General features: G+C 47.7%; 1 protein-coding gene across 1 annotated transcript in view; it reads left to right on the top strand.

The window, feature by feature from the left end:
- Window positions 1-20,611, top strand: part of TMEM266 (transmembrane protein 266) — a gene marked incomplete at both ends in the record, with an annotated part of 84,812 nt that overhangs the window by 48,379 nt on the left and 15,822 nt on the right. The window contains one exon of the mRNA XM_079700585.1: window positions 8,720-8,909. Within this exon, the coding sequence (XP_079556711.1) occupies window positions 8,720-8,909 (190 nt within the window). The remainder of the gene's footprint in view (window positions 1-8,719; window positions 8,910-20,611) is intronic.

Below are 20,611 nucleotides of genomic sequence, written 5' to 3'. Positions count from 1 at the left end.
TGAGGTTTTAGTACATCCCTGCCCAGGACCTTGCTCTGATTCCAAAACATATTGTGAAGTCCCCATTGTACTTGCTGTTTGCTCTATAAGCCTTGCAACAACTTTTGGTCCAAAATAATATGATCCAACTCAGCTCATGGTCGAAGTTTGTTTCTCTTCCCTGCTGGGCCCTGTGGGACCAGTTAAGTTCTTCTTCCTCAGTACCATCTGCCCTGAGACCACTGGCAAAAGACCCAGGGAGGTGGGGCTCAGTCTAGGGTGACTTGAGGCCCAGCAAGGAGGCCAGTGGAACTCTGTGAGCCCCTTAGGTCAGCCTTAGACCTGGGGCAGGCGGTGGTCTCTGAAAGAAGAATCCTGTGCGGGGGCAGCTTGTAGGGTGGAGAGCATCCTCTTACCGTGGGAATCAGCAAGTGGGATTCTAACCTCAGCTCCACCAGGGTTCCCTTAACCCCTGGATCTCAGGATCCTCATTGGAAACATGGAGGAAACAAGGCTTACGTCACAAGGATGCTGTGAATATCAGATTAATTCAAGTAATATATAAAGTCTGGCCCACTGGAGTCTCTCAGTAAATGTTAAAAAAGAGAGAGAACAAAAATAATACTAAATGATTTATATAATGGTGACCATTTACAGATGCGCTGCCACGTGTTTTAGCTCATTTTGACTTTGATGGTCAAAGTTGGCAGGCTAGGTATTATTAATCCTTTTATAGATGGAAAGGCTGAGTCTGAGAGAGGCTGCTGCCTGCCCAGTGTCTCACTGTTTGTCATGGAAGGGAAAGGCTAGGGTGGAACTCAGAGTTCAGCGTCCATTTTCCTACACCAGAAATAGGGCATCTGTACAAGTCACTGTTAGAATGAGTAACACAAGCTGCTCCATTAAACAAACCCAGACATCTCAGTGGCCGAACACAAGAGGAGCGTGCTTGTCACCCACACCGCAGCCCAGTGCAATTACTTTGGGGAGGGGGTAAAGGGACACTGTTCCACACAGTCCTCTGGCCTCCAGGCTCTTCCCGTGTCATGGCTCCTTCTTATTCTAAGTGTTTGGAGTTTTCTCCCTTCAGCCAGGGGATTAAGAAAGGGAGGGTAGAGAATTGTGCATAGAAGATTTTTACTGGCTGGGCCTGAAAGTGGTGACATTGCTTCTGCCCCCATTTCATGGGAGGACTCAGTTACACAGTCACACCTAAGGCACCAGATGCTGACAAAAGTAGTCTGAGTGCCCAAGGAGAAAACAGTCACCTGCACAGTCACCTAATAGGCTCACGATGTTTCTACCTCCATTCCCCCCTTCCCACTAGCAGGAGGTACCATCACAATGATTAATCCTTCCTGGATGATGCAAGTCTCCCTGGCCTGTTTCCTGAAGAAACAGGATGATAACCTGGACCCTAAGTGATAGGCATTCCCGCCGGAGGCAGGTGGGGGGCGGTGTCCACTCTACTGTCCTTCGAGGGCCAGCAGCCCCTTCAACAGATCAAGAACAGCAGGAAAGGGGTTCACTCCTGGCTCTGGGGGTGTTGCTTGATGCTGGCTCATTCCAGAGAGCCCCCTCTTTTCTTGCAGAGGCCACAAGCCCCCAGCTCAGCACAATAGTCTTTGTTACCCGGATTATTCAAGATCCCCACTGTGGGAAGTGAATTTTTCTTTTTAAACATGGGCAGTGATTTGTAAAACAGCCGATGGCTTTAATGACAAGCCTATTTAGCTGATAAAATTAGCCATCAGAGGAATAACTTATGTTATCCTTTTGCCATAATTTAAATTTATGGCCAACTACCAGTCATCTTCACAGTGGATGGAAAGGGGCCAAGGTCGAATTCAGCTTCACCCTGCTCCTAAATCATTAGTTTGCAACTGTCTCCTGAGTTTTATTGTTACCAACAATGGTGAAACTAATGGAAATAAACATTGGATGCCATCCCAATAGCAGATGGGTTTGAAGGCAGGGCAGTCTGTGCAGACAGCACTAATAGGATGGAAGAAAATTATTGCTATTGCATTAGATACCATCGAGCTTCTGGCCAAAGTGTGCATTGATCAGGCCAAGGCCCTGTCAGTTGTACTTCACAAACCAGACCATTAAAGGCAGAGATGGGCTGGGTGTGCCCGCCCTGCCGCCCCCGCCCCCGGGGTCTGGCCCCGCCTGGGCATGCATTAAAAGCCCAGCCCAATGGAAGGGGCCTGACTCACTCCAGTAATGCATGCTGAGGGCTTCCCTGTGGATCCCAGCAGATCTGGTCAGGTTATCTGATTAGAAATACTTAGCTAATAATGTGCATTAAGAAGGGCTGTGACTGCACTTTCCTTCTTCCCAAGTCACAGGATGGTCTTTTTTTCCCCACTGGACCAGTTTGCCAGTGGAAAATTTGCTTCATTTTATCCTCAAAGCCACCATGCACTTTCTGTCCCAGAGGCCCAGGCTCATGTGAGCCTGGAGAACCTCAGTGCTATGGGTGTTTCTCCTTATCTGTGTTTAGCAGTTTGACTATAGGGTTTCTAGGTGTGGGAGTTTTGTATTTATCCTCCTTAGGATTCTCTGAGTTTCTTGAATTTGTGGGTTGGTGTTTTTCATTAGATTTGCAAAGTTTTTGGCCATCATTTACTTATTGCCTCTGTCCCAGCCTATCAGTCTCCTTCTGGAGCTCTAATTACATATATTAGACCTTCTGACCATGCCTCACATTTTCCTTATACCCTATTCTGTTCCCCCATTCTCTCTCTTTTTTCTTTTTCTGGCTGTAACTTTTTTTTTAAATAAATTTATTTATTTATTTTTATTTTTGGCTGCATTGGGTCTTCGTTGCTGTGCATGGGCTTTCTCTAGTTGCAGTGAGCTGGGGCTACTCTTCGTTGTGTTGTGCGGGCTTCTCATCACAGTAGTTCTCTTGTTGCAGAGCACGGGCTCTAGGCGCACGGGCTCTAGAGCGCAGGCTCAGTAGTTGTGGCGCACAGGCTTAGTTGCTCCGCAGCATGTGGGATATTCCCGGACCAGGGATTGATCCCGTGTCCTCTGCATTGGCAGGCAGATTCTTAACCACTGCACCACCAGGGAAATCCCTGGCTGTAACTTTTAATATTTTTCTATAGACCTATCCTCAAGTTCAACATCCCTGTCTTCTACTGTGTCCAGTCTGCTGTTAAATCCATCCAACTGAGTGCTCAATTTCAAATATTGTATATTAAGGTCCTAAAAGTTTCATTTGATTCTTTTTATAGGTTCTGTTTCTCCACTGAAATGCTACAACTATTTTGTCCATCTTTTCCCATACTTTTCTCTAACTGCTTTATGATTTGATAATCGATCACTTTTTCCTGCTTGTTTGCATGAATAGTAATTCTTATTGTACGCTACACATTGTTGATGCATTTGAGAGGTTCTGGGTTATGTTATCTTTCTCTAAAGAGTTGGCTGTCTGACGTGGGGCATTTCCGTAGGAGCAGGGCATGGCCCTGAAGACAGCACCAAGAATTAACTGGCTCTTGCACTTTGTTCCCTCCTAGTTAGAGTCCCAGAGCCAGCACAAAGCTTGTTATAGACCAGAATTCAGCTGCTCCGTTAGCCTTATTGAACACACAGTGAAACTGAGGCCCAAGGAGGAAAGGAGACTTACCAAAGTCGGAGTGAGGGAGGGGTGATGGGCCGAGAGTTGAGGCTCCTCCTCCAGCCCTGGCTTTTTCCCCACATGGGGGCCCTCCTCTTTCCTGGCCCCCGTTACCACCAAGCTCCCCCATATTCTGTTTGAGCTGAGTCACTTCCATCTTTCCCATAAGGCTTCAAGTTCCCTGACACAGGGTCTGGGGGGCTGGAAGCCAGAGACATGGGTTCTGGGCCCAACTTTGCTCTGATGCACCATGTGGTCCTAGCCTTTATCCCACGCTGTCCCCCAGCTCAAAAGCCTCCTGCCCATCACAGGGCCTCAGTTCACCCATCTGACTAAAGAGGCTCTGCTCTCCTAGGACCCCTTGACAACCCTTCATCAACTGAGGAAGCACATGTGGCCATGTTCAGCATATGGGAATCCGGAGCCAGGCTCTGAGGGTCCCAGCTAGAACATCCGGACAGTCCCCTGGGCTGTCACAGCCAGTGACCAGAGCTGAGAGCCATTTAGCCCATCTGCAGTGTCTCCGTAAGGAGTCAGCCATTCCTTCTCAGGGCGAGGGATCAGAACATCCAGCCACCCCATACCCTCTGGGTATGAAGCTTGTAAAAATAGGTCCCCAAAGCAGGTTGCCTCCTCCCTCACCCCCATTCCAATCCATGCCCACGCTGACACTTCTACCTCCTAAATAGTCTTCATCTTCATCTCCACTGTCTCTACCCTAGTCCAAATTCTGGTCATCCCTGGTCTGCACTGCTGCAGCAGCCTCCCAGCTGGTATTCCCATGTCCACCCTGGCTTACCCCCATCCAATTCATTCCCCGCTCGGCTGTCGGCACAGTCCTCTCAAGATGCTCATCTGAATCACCACTCCTCCACCTCCACCCCTCCACCCTTCTGTTAAGAAGATTTCAGTGGTATATTGTTGCTCTTTAAATAAGGGCTGAAGTCCTCAAAATGTCTTACCATGGCTACAAGGCTCTGCCTGGTGTGACCCCTGCCGACCTCCCCCAACACCTCTTACCTCCTGGTCTCTGTCTCCCAGACACACCGTGCCTCCTCTGCCACAAATGTCACCCAGAGCTAGCCCTTAGAACTCTCCTGGGACATTTGTTCCCTGCAGTGCATCAGACAGTGCCTGTCTCTGGGGCCACCCAGGACTCACTATGAAGCTGGGAGAGGCAGTTTCATTCCAATACACATAACAGAATTTTAACGTTTCCCTCGCCATGCTTTACCTGACTTCTTAGTGAATGAATGAATAAAGGAGTGAATGGGGGAACTACCATACACTGGGGTCCATATTTCTAGCCTAAAACTTATTTCAGTGTACATGCCTATGTCTGCACATGTGGGCTTGGGGCTGGGCAAGCCATGGCCTCTGGCGTCTGGCCTGAATTCCAGTGGGACACTCATGAGCAGCTCTGTATCAATTACACGTTGTCAATAATGCATCTGTTCAGAGTGGCCTAGGAGGCCATTAGCTAGGGCTGCCGGCCCTGATGAGCGGCCTTGGAGAAAGTGGGCTGGGTATGCCCATGGGAAGTTCAGATCAGCCTGGGCAGGAGGGGCTCCCAGCCCCAGCAGAGCTAAGGAGCGTTGCCTAATGGGCCCTACGTGACATCTGAGACCTTGCTGCGAGAAGGGTGGCTCGAGCCCTCTTCCCCTGCACAGAAGGCCACTCTATAATAAGCTAGCCTCGCTTTCTCACTTTCTGAGACCAGTGGCCCCATTCGACTACTGGGTTGTTGAGATCCAGGTCTGAACCTAGTCTGAGACCAGAGTTAGGGCCCAGTGTGTGATCAGGATGCAGTCTTAATATGTGACTTGGGTCAGGACTCAATGTGTGACCAAACTTGGGGCTCAGTGGTGGGGCTCAGGCTTTGCCTCAGCTTTGGGTTAAGGTTGGGGCCCAGTTTGTGGCTGGAGTTAGGGCTCAGCCTGAAACCACAGAAAAAAGCTGGGCAAAGCTGACTAGTTTCACACATTGATTTATTGATTCATTCAGCAGTATTCACCGAGTGCCTTCAGTGTGCCAAGCAACAAAACAGGCAAGATCCCTGCTCTTACAGAGATTATATTCTATATTCTATTCTTATATAGATTATATTCTATATCCCTGCTCTTACAGAGGGGTGAGGGTGGCAGTGGTGTGCTGGAGCTCCCACTGACTCGTGAGAGCCAGCTGTGCACATTTCTTCACAATTCTGCATGACATCATGTTGGTAGTTTGCAATTGGCCACGGTGGGAGTATTTATACCAGAGATTAGCATGTACTATAAATCAGGCCTCTTTTTTTCTATACCAGCACACTACTGCAGCTGAAGTGACCGACCACATGTATTTATCTGATCTCCTTCCCCAAACTCCAATGAGATGATAGTAAAGAAACAAATCATAAACACATAAGAATTAAGAAACTCTCTTTAAGTCCTGTCCATCAGGACAAAGAGGATACACATTTCAGTGGATTTAGGGAAATGGAGAGTGATTTAGCAGAGCGGAGAATCTATAACTAAAGTGTCTAAAGAGGCAGATAGTGAGGGAAATGGGCTAATTCCCCCCTCAGTACCCTTTAGAGTTTGGGAGGAACGGGGTGAATGTGAAGCTGACCACAGGGGAGAGGGGTTGGCTAGAAGTCTGTACACATACTATTTGAACCCTCCACGTCCCCTCCCAAGTTCTGCACAGCCGGGAAACCACACCCCCCCATCATATAAGAGGCAAGAGGTTCGTACTCTGGAGAAATTGAACCAGAGGGCTCTGCAGGTGGGCACTGGTTGAGGCAGAGGCCTGGGGAGAGGTTTAGGGCTGAAAATGAGGATTAGGTGAAAGTCCTTTCATCTAATGGCTGGACCCTCTGCTCCATTTCCCTGCCCTGCTCCCAGCACAGAGGCAGCCAGAGGTGTGTCCTCAGGCAGGAGGCTGATGAACTCTGGGAAAACCTGTGTTCCCAGAGACAAAATTTGTGAACACTGACATTGGGAAGTTGCCCCGATGCCAGTTTGCTGCCTGGCCACCCTAGTGTTAGTGAATGCTTCAACGGTGTGTTTCACTTTTGTCAAAAGAAAAATAATAAAACATTAAAATAAACAAAATATCAGAAGATAATAAGTGCAATGTAGAGAATTCAAACAGAGTGATGTGATGGAGTGCCTGGGTGGCTGCCTTAGGTCAGCGGTCGGGGAAGGCCTCCAAGATGGGGTGCCAGCCATGTGATATGGGACCAGAGGTCCCTGGGAAAGTGACCCTGAGACCAGCACACACTTAGTGTGTTTAAGGAATGACGAGAAGGCCTGTGTCACAGCAGGAGGTAAAGGGAGAAAGAATGAGATGAAGTGAACCAGGTAAGCAGAGCCAGAACATGTACCTGTTATGTAAGCCAAGGGTAAAAGTTTGGGTTTTCTCCCACCTGAGGTCTATGGACAAGGGGGTGACATGATCTGATCTAGGTTTACGAGAACCCCTCTGACCCCTGTTGGCGAATGGATGGTAGAGGGCTGTAGGGCTGCAGTCATCCAGGTGAGAGCTGGCAGTGGAGGTGGAGGGAGGTGGGCAGGCTTGTGGTAGCGCTTAGGGAGCTGGACTTGAGGGCAGATTGGATGGCAAGGATAAGGGAAAGTGCGGAAGCAAGGGAGGAGATTGCCTGTTTTTGGATGCAGCTAAAATGAGATGAAAACACCTGAGGAGCAGGTGTGGGGATAGAGCGAAGGGTCCTGTTTAGACTAAGTTGGGTTTGTGACACCTGTGCCCCAATTCTGTGTTGCTGTCAGGTAGGCAGTTGGAGGTTTGATCTGACATTGCAGGGAGGGGCCAGGGCTGGAGATTGGGATCATGGGCAAGTAGGTAATCTCCTAGGTAGGGAGCTCAGGCCGGGGGACTCCCTGGGACTCCTCCACCCGCCTCCCTGCTTCAGGCCTTTGGGGGTTTGACTGGAGGTTGTGGGGTTATGCCAAAGCGATGCAATGTGTGTTTGGAACACTAGGTGGCAGTAAAAGATCTCCTTCCTCCTGAGCCCATGGCCAGGCCCTTCAGTGTCAGGCCCAAACTTTGCCTTCACCCAGATGGCCCAGGGAGGCCCCAGAGTGTGAACAGCCGTCTCAGCCACAAACTCAAGAGGCATCTGGAAGCCTCTCTAGGCAACCTTCCCCAACAACAACAAAGAATGAAACCAAAATAAAAATGTGTGCAGCTTAAAAAAAATTTTTTTTTTTTTTGTGGCACGCGGGCCTCTCACTGTTGTGGCCTCTCCCGTTGCGGAGCACAGGCTCCGGACGCGCAGGCTCAGCAGCCATAGCTCACGGGCCCAGCCGCTCCACGGAATGTGGGATCTTCGCGGACCGGGGCACGAACCCGTGTCATCTGCATCAGTAGGAGGACTCTCAACCACGGCGCCACCAGGGAAGCCCTGTGTGCAGCTTTTTACAAAGCCTTTATGAAGCCCTCAAGTCCTCAGAGAGCTCTGTGGGGTGATAACCCCTATTCTACAGATAAGGAAACCAAGGACACATGGCAGTAAGCCGCAGGGTTGGAACTAGAGTCCAGTCTAGTCTGGCCAGCCCTCGGAACACCTCCTAGAAGAGGGGATATGGGCGTTGCTGGAAGACAGGTGGGTCAGGCACAGCCCCGTAAGCCACGATGGGCTCCCACCGGCTAGTTACACTGACCCTGGATATTGCGGGGTTTCCCGTCTTCCACTAATCATCAGTGTGGGACACCAGAACAAGTCTCTTGGGTGTCACGTTTAGGCAAGTAACCAGAACGAATCCCGTTCCCTGACTCTTCCTCGGATGCTCTTCCCGCAAACCACGGCTGTGCTTCCTCTCACGGCCATCTTGTCTTCACTATGGGGCCAGACTACACAGTATCCGAGGTAAGACACAGGAACATGTTTTTTATTACTCGGAAAAGGCTCCAGAAACGTCAGAGACGCTTGCGACTAGTGTCCTTGGGAGATTTGTAAGGAACGCCCCCTCCAGCCTTTGGATGCTCAGCCCATTCCTCCCCGCTCCCCCAAGAGCAAAGCGCCCAAACGTCGGGCTCGGGCCGGGTCCGCGCCTCCGGCCCCGCCCCTGCCCAGCCCACCACCCACCGCCCCGCTCTTTCTTGCAGTTTGAGATCCGGCAGCTGCGGGCGCACCTGGCGCAGCAGGACTTGGACCTGGCGGCCGAGCGCGAGGCGGCGCTGCAGGCCCCTCACGTGCTCAGCCAGCCGCGCAGCCGCTACAAGGTGGTGGAGGCCGGCACGTGGGCCGAGGAGACCGCGGACGAGAGCGTTGTGGAGGAGCTGCAGCCCGCGCAAGGTGAGCCCGCCCGCGGCCTCCCCAGTCCCGTCGTGGGGAGCCCCGTCCCCACCCCCGCCCTAGGGCTCTGTGCACAGCTTCCCGGAGTTGGAGCACGCCTCCTGGCAGGACCGTGCCCCCATCTCGGCCCACGATTGTGGCGGTGGCGGTGGTGGTGACCCTCAGATCAGTGCCCCCGGGACTACCTTTCTGAGCCTCGGAGAAAGCGTTCAGGTAAGCTCCCTTGACCCGACCTCGACATGATCTCAGTGGCGTGTACTCATTTCATGCCTGTGGGCCACTGGCTGCTTTGCGTGCACTATTTCCCCAGTCCTCGCGGTTAACCGCCTGCAGGAGGCTTGACTTTCCTGCTTTATGGATGAAGGAACTGCGACCCAGAAAAGTTGTCCAAAGGTGCCTCACTAATAAATGGCAGAGCTAGGCTTCCAGCCAGATGCCTAGGACTTTCCTACTGGACTGCCCAGCCCACTAAGGCCCAGATAGTAAGTTCAGGCCTGGGGCCCAGAACAACCCAGAACCTATACTTTAGGGATGGTAGTAAATTGATGGGCAGGTGATGTTGGTGGAAATGGGAGTGCCGGCCATACCCTAGGGCAGAATACTCTGTAGAAGACCAGCTGTGTCACCTTGTAGAGGGGAATTAACCTTTCTGGGTCTTGGTTTTACCAGCTGTCAAATGGGAACAATGCTGAGCTTTCCTCACAGGGTTGTTGTGAGGCTCCAGGAAGCAGGTGAAAGTGGCTTCCAGAATTGCAAAGTAGTCCTGCAAATGTCAGGTGGTATTATTTTGTGATTGGGGGTGAAAATACCCTCACCTGGTGATGCAGCCGTGTCAGGTTTTGGACCTTTGGGAGGTTTGGAGAGACTGTGTTCTCATGGGCTCAGGCCAGGAATCAGCCTCGGCTCAGGGGGCACAGCAGGGGAGATCTGTGGTCTTGCTGGAGCCCCGGGGGAATCCTGGGAGCCTGAGCATGAACGCTCATGTCTGAGTCCTCCCTGCCCCAACTTGCACCTGAAAATGTTATCACTAAAATGATGGTTAAGGGATTTCTTCACTTTACCAAGATATTTTTAAAAGTATCGATGTCCCCTAATAATTCAGAATACATTTTTGGGTCCACATTTTTTACCTAAAGGTAAGGGAACTAAGATTCATCAAACTCCTCCAAGAGAAGCTTTTTACAGTGTGATTTCATTTCATCCTCACACCTCCTTTCTCTCATATGGAGGAGGAAACTCAGACCCGAAGAGGTCGAGAGAATTTCATGAGGTCGCACAAAAGAAATGGAGGTGCTGGGCTTGGAACCAAGGCTGTGGGATCCTAAACTCCAGCTTCATCTGGGGCCCACTTTGCCTTGGCGTGCTGTGTGCTCCTTGCCAGGGCAGTGGCAGCCAGGCAGGGCTGGGCAGGTTGGGCAGCAGGAAGCCAGAGCTCCAGACTCTGCCACTCCCTGGCTCTGTGACTTGGGGCTTCAGTGTTCCCTTCTGCAAAGTGGACTCATCACTCCAGCTCTGTCTGCCTTACAGGAAGTCTGGGGAACTGATGGATGTGAGAAAGCTCTGTAGGCTGTAAGGCACTGTGAACAGGTTTTGGGGAGCGGGGTGATTGCTATTATGATCTTTTGAGAGACTTTCCAACCTCAGAACTGTAGAATTTGGGGGGTAGGAAGGACTTCTGAGTCCAGCTCTTCAGCTGATACGCTAATCCCATCTATTACACCTGCCAAGAATTTTACCTTCCTCTAAGAATAGGTACCCTGAACCTCCCAGAGAAGCCCATGCCAGCCCAACATCAAATGGCTCTGCCTGTTAGAAAATTCTTCCTCAGGCTGTGCTGAGGTCCGCCCCCGGCACCCACCTCTCCCACATGGACCAAGCTTTTATATACAGGCCTGGTGGGTGCCCTCCCAGCTGAGATATCCTTTCGGAGACTGGCCTCTGAGTGTTTTCTCCTCCAGAGACTGTCACCTGCATTCCCACAACCAGTCCTCAGGGGACAAGCTCTCCAAGTTCTTGCTGTCCTGCCCCTCCCTGAGCATTCCAGTGTGTCAGTCACGCAGTTCTTGGGGAGCTGCAAGACCAGGGCAGAGTGTCGAGGGGGGCCACCCCTGCCGTTTTTCTGGACCCAAGACCCCTGTGACAAGGCCAGAAAACTCCTGAGCCTTGTGGTGGCTGCCTGGCCTGAGCTCACAGGTGACCCAGGCCCACATGGCTCTGTTGAGCCCCATGTCCCTGCAGCCCATCCTTGGGCAGCACACTTTCTGTACCCCCTGTGTAGATTTTGACATTCATTTGTGTTCAGCTGTAGCTTGTTTGATTCCTGCCTTTACTCCGGGTTTCTAGGACTTTGTAGATCCTGACTCATCACCAATTCCTTCCGGTTTTACTGCCTACATATATCGTGAAACATTCCCCTTTTCCATCTGCATTGTTCAGTCTTCCTTATCTCTGGACCTCGGCTGGCTCCCTGACCTCAGCTTTGCCCCCATAGGTGCCCCCTTCAGTCCTTTGTCCCCCCTACACACACACAGTCATCTTTCATAAATCCTTCATGTCCCTCCCTGAGTTAACACCTTGGCTGGTATCTGCTAGGGCTGCCGAAACAAACTACTGCAAACTGGGTGGCTTAAACAACAGAAGTTTACTGTCTCACAGTTCTGGAGGCTGGAAGTCTGAGATTAAGGTCTTGGTAGGGTTGGTTCCTTCTGAGGGCTGTGAGGGAGCATCTGTTCCTGCCTCTCCCCCAGCTTCTGGTGCTTTGCTGCTAATCCTTGGTATTCCTTAGCTTGTAGAAGCATCACTCTGACCTCTGCCTTCTCTTCACATGGTGTCCTCCCTCAGTGTGCGTCTGTGTCCAAATTTCCCTTTTCATAAGGACCTTAGTCATGTTGGGTCTGGGGCCCACCCTACTCCAGTATGATCTCATCTCATCTTTTTTTTTTTTAATACATTTATTTATTTTTGGCTGCATTGGGTCTTCGTTGCTGTGCGCGGTTTTTCTCTAGTTGCAGTGAGCAGGGGCTACTCTTCCTTGTGGTGCACGGGCTTCTCATTGCTTCTCATTGCGGTGGCTTCTCTTGTTGTGGAGCACGGGCTCTAGGCATACAGGCTTCAGTAATTGTGGCTCGTGGGCTCTAGAGCGCAGGCTCAGTAGTTGTAGCGCACAGGCTTAGTTGCTCCGCGGCATGTGGGATCTTCCTGGACCAGGGCTCGAACTCATGTCCCCTGCATTGGCAGGCGGATTCTTTTTTTTTTTTAATCAATTTATTTATTTATTTATTTTTGGCTGTGTTGGGTCTTCGTTTCTGTGCGAGGGCTTTCTCTAGTTGCAGTGAGCGAGGGCCACTCTTCATCGCGATGTGCGGGCCTCTCACTGTTGCGGCCTCTCTTGTTGCGGAGCACAGGCTCCAGACGCGCAGGCTCAGTAGTTGTGGCTCATGGGCCCAGTTGCTCCGTGGCGAGATCTTCCCAGACCAGGGCTCGAACCCGTGTCCCCTGCATTGGCAGGCAGATTCTCAGCCACTGTGCCACCAGGGAAGCCCAGCAGGCGGATTCTTAACCAGGGAAGTCCAGTCTCATCTTAACTAATTATATCTACAACAATCACATTTCCAAATTAGGAAATCACAGTCTGAGGTACTGGGGGTTAGGATTTCAACATATGACTTTGAGGGGGAGGACGCAATGACTCAACTCATAACAGGTGGCGTATAAGACCCTTGATGGTCTTGTCCCAGGCTGGCCACTGCCCCGACCCCCGCCATCTCATCTCCTTCCAGTCTGCACTCTGTCTTCACTTGCACTCTAGCCGAGTGAAACATCTTTGTGTTTGGGAAGTGTTCTGCGCAGTAGTAAGTCTCTGAGCCTTTCCACATGTTGTTCACTGGCAGGACAGGCCTGCCTGCCAAACTTCTTTTCATCCTTAAAACCCGTCCCAGAGTGAGCTCCCAGTCACCACGCCCTTCTCTTGAGACCTTATACGAACTCCCACTAGGCCCTGAGTGTGCCAGGTCGCTCCCACACTTTATCTTCGGGGCCCACTGCGCCTGGCCCTCAGGCTCCCCTTAAAGTCCGTTGCATGGAATGTAATCTGCAAGCCCATAACTGATCGAAGAACAAAATACGGCTTGTGGACATCACTTGTTTCCCTATGGGTCCTGCAATCCTGGGTTTTCTCTCGGAGCTCAGGGGGCATCTGGCAATAGCCCACTCCAAAAACCCCACTCCTGGCTTTCAGCTCCCCATGCTGGTGCTTGTGGAATCCAGAATAAAAGAATATAACAAGAATATAAGAATCTTCTTTTTGAAAGTTCTCCTGGAAGTCAGTGGCAGCTGTTGCCCACTTTGTCTTGCTTTCCAAGGATGGGAGGAGCAGGTTTACAGTCTCCTGGTCCATCACAGGACCTTCCTCCCGATGGAGCAGAGGGGGCTGGAGCAGCCGCTTCCTTGCTTTCCCTAGTGGTCAGCCTCCTTGCTCTGCCCACGGCAGCTGCTCACCTGGCGCTTGAGCCTGCCCGGTGCTGTTCTGTCTTCAGCTGAGCCCACCTTGAAACACCCGAGCTCAGCTGAGCGCCTCCAGTACAGCCACACAATCTGCAGCACCTCTCTGTCTCTCTCATCAGGAGACTGAGCTCTTGAGATAACAGCATGGCCGTTGCTATCCCCCAGCCAATGACCTCCAGACCCTGGACACCTGATGCCACATTTGGATTCACAGGGAGTCAAGATCGGGGGTCAGAGAGTCTGCCAACAAACCAAGCCTTTAAAATCATCCCACACATTCTAGTGCTGTGAAGCTTTGAGTGCCTGCCTCTCCACCCTGTTCCTCCTCTCTCTGCAGTCCCCATCGTGGGCAACTTCCAGGAGGAAGTGGAGGGACACAGAATAAGAATGGAGAAAGTGACTGGCTGCACGTGCCAGCTAGGGTGTTATGGGGTCTGTGCTGACCCTCCCGGAAACTAGAGGCGTGTCTGAACAAGGCACTCAGGCCTCCCATAGAGGTGGCAAACATGCACCCCTGGGAGCAGTTGCAAATGCCCTCCCCATCTAGCCCTGGAATCCCACCCCTGCTCTCCTTTATCTCCTCTGTGACACCCCCTACCTCCCAGCTCTCTAGATGCACACTTGCCTGCCCCAGCCCACTCAGGAGAGCACAGCGCATTCCTGGTCTGCCGCTTGATGACCAACCCCCAGAGCTGTCAATAGAAAAGGCAGTGCCTCTGAGGCAGAGGGCAGAAGCCTGGGGCTAGCAAGTGGGATGCATGATTCACAGCCTCAGATGAGCCAGGGAGACAGGGCACCCCAGCTGATCTCTCTTTGACCAGGAGCTGTGTCCAGGGAGGGATTTCCACGTCATTAGAAATTATGGCTAGACAAGCTAGGGGCGCTCTGGGCCACGCTGGAGGTGGAGATAGGTCAACGTTCATTGCTCACCATGACCTTCAGGCCAGCGAGGGCCCTGAGGCTCACCATATCACACTAGTACACAGACCATCTGGGGATTAACCTGCAGACAACAGCGATAAGTCTCAGGACCCATGGGTGAGGGCCTTGCTCCAGGGGGGATGGCAGCCCAGGAGGGCGGGAGTGCCAGCCTCAGCCCAGGCAGGAGAAGTGGCCCCTGCAGTCTCAACAGTTGCCAGCGGGTCACAGTCAGACTAATGCCGACCAGCTTCTGTTTAAACTTGCTCCAGCACAAATCATTTTTAAAACCCAGGCGGCAGAGTTGCAGGCTTTGGGGGCCTGCCAAGTTCACAGTGCCCCTGTGTAGTCATTAATACTTCCCTCCCAAATTTATTAGTCTTGAAGCTCACCCGTAACTTATGAATTACAGCCCCTTGTGGGAGTGCCGCAGCTTTTAGCATATATCACAGTGAGCTTCGGTGTCCCCCCATGCTGCACCAGCACTCAGAGAAACCCCCCAGAGGTGCACCAGGCCCGCAGAGCTGGCACCAGTGTATAACCTTGGGAGAGGAGGGGCCTGTGTGCCAATGGAGGCAAGCCGGGGTTTCTGCTATCACTGGCCTCCTGATGTGTGTGCCTGATGGGGGGCCCTGGGGACCCCAGGGAGCCCCAGAGCTGTAGAACTAGAACTGGGCAGCGAGGCAGCTGACAGGGCAGAGCTGGTGTGGGTGGTACTGAGGGAAGGATGTGGGTTTAAGACTCAGGGCTGGGTTTGAATCTCAACTTGGCCTTGAACAAGTTACTTAAACTCTCTGAGCAGGACTGGCTTTATGGTGGGGTGACCCATGCAGTCACCGAGGGCCTCACACTTGGTTCAATGCTCTGCTGTCGCTCTTGAAATTCTTAATGCTTTTTTTCTTTCAGTGAGGTATAATTGACATATATAATTGACATATTAGTTTCAGGTATACTAGGTAATAATTCGATATTTGTATATACTGCAGAGTCACAATAACCCTAGTTAACATCTATCACTATACATAGTTACAGAATTTTACTTCTTGTGATGAGAACTTTTAAGATTTATTCTCTTAGCAACTTTCAGATATAAAATGTAATATTAACTATAGTGACCATGCTGTATCATATCCCCATGACATTTATTTTATAACCAGAAGTTTGTACCTTTTGACCTCTTTCACCCACCCATTTCACCCAACCCCCAACCCCTGCCTCTGGGAACCACCAATCAGTCCTCTATATCTGTTTCTTTTTAGTTTTGTTCTGTTTTTATTTTCTATTTTTTAACATCTTTATTGGAGTATAACTGCTTTACAATGGTGTGTTAGTTTCTGCTTTATAACAAAGTGAATCAGCTATATGTATACATATATCCCTATATCCCCTCCCTCTTACGTCTCCCTCCCTCCCTCCCTATCCCACCCCTCTAGGTGGTCACAGAGCACTGAGCTGATCTCCCTATGCTATGCGGCTGCTTCCCACTAGCTATCTATTTTACATTTGGTAGTGTATATATGTCAACACCACTCTCTCACTTTTCCCCAGCTTACCCTTCCCCCTCCTCGTGTCCTCAAGTCCATTCTCTGCGTCTGGGTCTTTATTGCTTTCCTGCGCATAGGTTTGTGAGAACCTTTTTTTTTTTTTTTTTTTTAAGCATACAGTATTTGTTTTCTCTTTCTGACTTACTTCACTCTGTATGACAGTCTCTAGGTCCATCCACCTCACTACAAATAATCGTTTCTTTTTATGGCTGAGTAATATTCCAGTGTATATATGTGCCACATCTTCTTTATCCAATCATCTGTCGATGGATACTTAGGTTGCTTCCATGTCCTGGCTATTGTAAGTAGAGCTGCAGTGAACATTGTGGTACATGACTCTTTTTGAATTATGGTTTTCTCAGGGTATTTGCCCAGTAGTGGGATGCTGGGTCATGAGATAGTTCTATTTTTAGTTTTTTAAGGAACCTCCGTACTGTTCTCCGTAGTGGCTGTATGAATTCACATTTCCACCAACAGTGCAAGAGGGTTCCCTTTTCTCCACACCCTCTCCAGCATTTATTGTTTGTAGATTTTTTGATGATGGCCGTTCTGACTGGTGTGAGGTGATACCTCATTGTAGTTTTGATATGCATTTCTCTAATGATTAGTGATGTTGAGCATCCTTTCATGTGTTTTTTGGCAATCTGTATATCTTCTTTGGAGAAATGTCTATTTAGGTCTTCTGCCCATTTTTGGATTGGGTTGTTTGTTTTTTTGATATTGTGCTGCATGAGCTGCTTGTATATTTTGGAGATTAATCCTTTGTCAGTTGCTTTGTTTGCAAATATTTTCTCCCATCCTGCGGGTTGTATTTTCTTCTTGTTTATGGTTTCCTTTGCTGTGCAAAAGCTTTTAAGTTTCATTAGGTCCCATTTGTTTATTTTTGTTTTTATTTCCATTTCTCTAGGAGGTGGGTCCAAAAGGATCTTGCTGTGATTTATGTCATAGAGTGTTCTGCCTATGTTTTCCTCTAAGAGTTTTATAGTGTCTGACCTTATATTTAGGTCTTTAACCCATTTTGTTTTTGTATACGGTGTTAGGGAATATTCTAATTTCACTCTTTTACATGTAGCTTTCCCAGTTTTCCCAGCACCACTTATGGAAGAGGCTGTCTTTTCTCCATTGTATATTCTTGCCTCCTTTATCAAAGATAAGGTGACCATATGTGTGTGGGTTTATCTCTGAGCTTTCTATCCTGTTCCATTGATCTATATTTCTGTTTTTGTGCCAGTACCATACTTTCTTTGTTACTGTAGCTTTGTAGTACAGTCTGAAGTCCAGGATCCTGATTCCTCCAGCTCCGTTTTTCTTTCTCAAGATTGCTTTGGCTATTCAGGGTCTTTTGTGTTTCCATACAAATTGTGAAATTTTTTGTTCTAGTTCTGTGGAAAATGCCAGTGGTAGTTTGACAGGGGTTGCATTGAATCTGTAGATTGCTTTGCGTAGTATAGTCATTTTCACAATGTTGATTCTTCCAATCCAAGAACATGATATATCTCTCCATCTGTTTGTGTCACCTTTAATTTCTTTCGTCAGTGTCTTAAAGTTTTCTGCATACAGGTCTTTTGTCTCCTTAGGTAGGTTTATTCCTAGGTACTTTATTCTTTTTGTTGCAATGGTAAATGGGAGTGTTTCCTTAATTTCTCTTTCAGATTTTTCATCGTTAGTGTATAGGAATGCCAGAGATTTCTGTGGATTAATTTTGGATCCTGCTACTCTACCAAATTCATTGATTAGCTCTAATAGTTTTCTGGTAGCATCTTTAGGATTCTCTATGTATACTATCATGTCATCTGCAAACAGTGACTGTTTTACTTCTTCTTTTGTGATTTGGATTCCTCTTATGTCTTTTTCTTCTCTGATTGCTGTGACTAAAACTTCCAAAACTATGTTGAATAATAGTGGTGAGAGTGGGCAACCTTGTCTTGTTCCTTATCTTGGTGGAAGTGGTTTCAGGTTTTCACCATTGGGAACGATGTTGACTGTGGGTTTTTCATATATGGCCTTTATTATGTGGAGGTACATTCCCTCTTTGCCTCCTTTCTGGTGGGTTTTTACCATAAATTGGTGTTGAATTTTGTCAAAAGCTTTTCTGCATTTATTGACATTATCATATGGTTTTTATCCTTCAATTTGTTAGTATGGTGTATGACATTGATTGATTTGCGTATATTGAAGAATCCTTGCATTCCTGGGATAAACCCCACTTGATCGTGGTGTATGATCCTTTTAATGTGTTGTTGGATTCTGTTTGCTAGTATTTTGTTGAGGATTTTTGCATCTATGTTCATCAGTGATATTGGCCTGTAGTTTTCTTTCTTTGTGACATCCTTGTCTGGTTTTGGTATCAGAGTGTTGGTGCCCTTGTAGAATGAGTTTGAGAGTGTTCCTCCCTCTGCTATATTTTGGAAGAGTTTGGGAAGGATAGGTGTTAGCTCTTCTCTAAATGTTTGATAGAATTCGCCTGTGAAGCCATCTGGTCCTGGGCTTCTGTTTGTTGGAAGATTTTTAATCACAGTTTCAATTTCATTGCTTGTGGTTGGTCTGTTTATATTTTCTATTTCTTCCTGGTTCAGTCTCAGAAAGTTTTGCTTTTCTAAGAATTTATCCATTTCTTCCAGTTTGTCGATTTTATTGGCATAGAGTTGCTTGTAGTAATCTCTCATGATCCTTTGTATTTCTGCAGTGTCAGTTGTTATGTCTCCTTTTTCATTTCTAATACTGTTGATTTGAGTCTTCTGCCCTTTTTTCTTGATGGCTGTAGCTAATGTTTTATCAATTTTGTTTATCTTCTCAAAGAATCAGGTTTTACTTTTATTGGTCTTTGGTATTATTTCCTTCATTTCTTTTTCATTTATTTTTGATCAGATTTTTATGATTTCTTCCTTCTGCTAACTTTTTGGGATATTTTGTTCTTCTTTCTCTAATTGCTTTAGGTGTAAGATTAGGTTGTTTATTTGAGATTTTTCTTGTTTCTTGAGGTAGGATTGTATTGCTATAAACTTCCCTCTTAGAGCTGCTTTTGCTGCATCCCATAGGTTTTGGGCCATCGTGTTTTCATTGTCATTTGTTTCTAAGTATTTTTTGATTTCCTCTTTGATTTCTTCAGTGATCTCTTGGTTATTTAGTACCATATTGTTTAGCCTCCATGTGTTTGTGTTTTTTACCGAATTTTTCCTGTAATTGATATCTAGTCTCATAGTGTTGTGGTCGGAAAGGATACTTGATACGATTTCAATTTTCTTAAATTTACCGAGGCTTGACGTGTGACCCAAGATATGATCTATCCTGGAAGAATGTTCCTTGAGCACTTGAGAAGGAAGTATATTCTCTTGTTTTTGAATGGAATGTCCTATAAATATCAATTAAGTCCATCTTGTTTAATGTGTTACTCAAAGCTTGTGTTTCCTTATTTATTTTCATTTTGGATAGTCTGTCCAGTGGTGAAAGTGGGGTGTTAAAGTCCCCTGCTATGATTGTGTTACTGTCGATTTCCCCTTTTATGGCTGTTAGCATTTGCCTTATGAATTGAGGGGCTCCTATGTTGGGTGCATAAATATTTACAATTGTTATATCTTCTTCTTGAATTGATCCCTTGATCACTATGTAGTGTCCTTCTTTGTCTCTTGTAATAGTCTTTATTTTAATGTCTATTTTGTCTGATATGAGAATTGCTACTCCAGCTTTCTTTTGATTTCCATTTGTATGGAATATCTTTGTCCATCCCCTCACTTCAGGCTGTATGTGTCTCTAAGTCTGAAGTGGGTCTCTTGTAGACAGCATATATATGGGTCTTGTTTTTGTATCCATTCAGCCAGTCTATGTCTTTTGGTTGGAGCATTTAATCCATTTACATTTAAGGTACTTATTGATATGTATGTTCCTATTGCCATTTTCTTAATTGTTTTGGGTTTTTGTAGGTCTTTTCCTCCTCTTGTGTTTCCTGTCTAGAGAAGTTCCTTTAGCATTTGTTGTAAAGCTGGTTTGGTGGTGCTGAATTCTCTTAGCTTTTGCTTGTCTGTAAAGGTTTTACTTTCTCCATCGAATCTGAATGAGATCCTTGCTGTGTAGAGTAATCTTGGTTGTAGGTTTTTCCCTTTCATCACTTTAAATATGTTCTGCCACTGCCTTCTGGCTTGCAGAGTTTCTGCTGAAAGATCAGCTGTTAACCTTATGGGGATTCCCTTGTATGTTATTTGTTGCTTTTCCCTTGCTGCTTTTAATATTTTTTCTTTGTATGTAATTTTTTGATAGTTTGATTACTATGTGTCTTGGCATGTTTCTCCTTGGATTTATCCTGTATGGGACTCTCTGTGCTTCCTAGACTTGATTGACTATTTCCTTTCCCATATTAGGGAAGTTTTCAACTATAATCTCTTCAAGTATTTTCTCAATCCCTTTCTTTTTCTCTTCTTCTTCTGGGACCCCTATAATTCCAATGTTGGTGCGTTTAATGTTGTCCCAGAGGTCTCTGAGACTGTCCACAGTTCTTTTCATTCTTTTTTCTTTATTCTGCTCTGCAGTAGTTATTTCCACTATTTTATCTTCCAGTTCACTTATCCTTTCTTCTGCCTCCATTATTCTGCTATTGATTCCTTCTAGAGAATTTTTAATTTCATTTATTGTTGTTCACCATTGGTTTTTTGCTCTTTAGTTCTTCTAGGTCCTTGTTAAATGTTTCTTATATTTTCTCCATTCTGTTTCCAAGATTTTGGATCATCTTTACTATCATTACTC

This window comes from Hyperoodon ampullatus, assembly GCF_949752795.1.
Source record: "Hyperoodon ampullatus genome assembly, chromosome: 3".
NCBI lineage: Eukaryota > Metazoa > Chordata > Mammalia > Artiodactyla > Ziphiidae > Hyperoodon > Hyperoodon ampullatus.
This window is presented reverse-complemented; position numbering and strand designations above follow the sequence as displayed.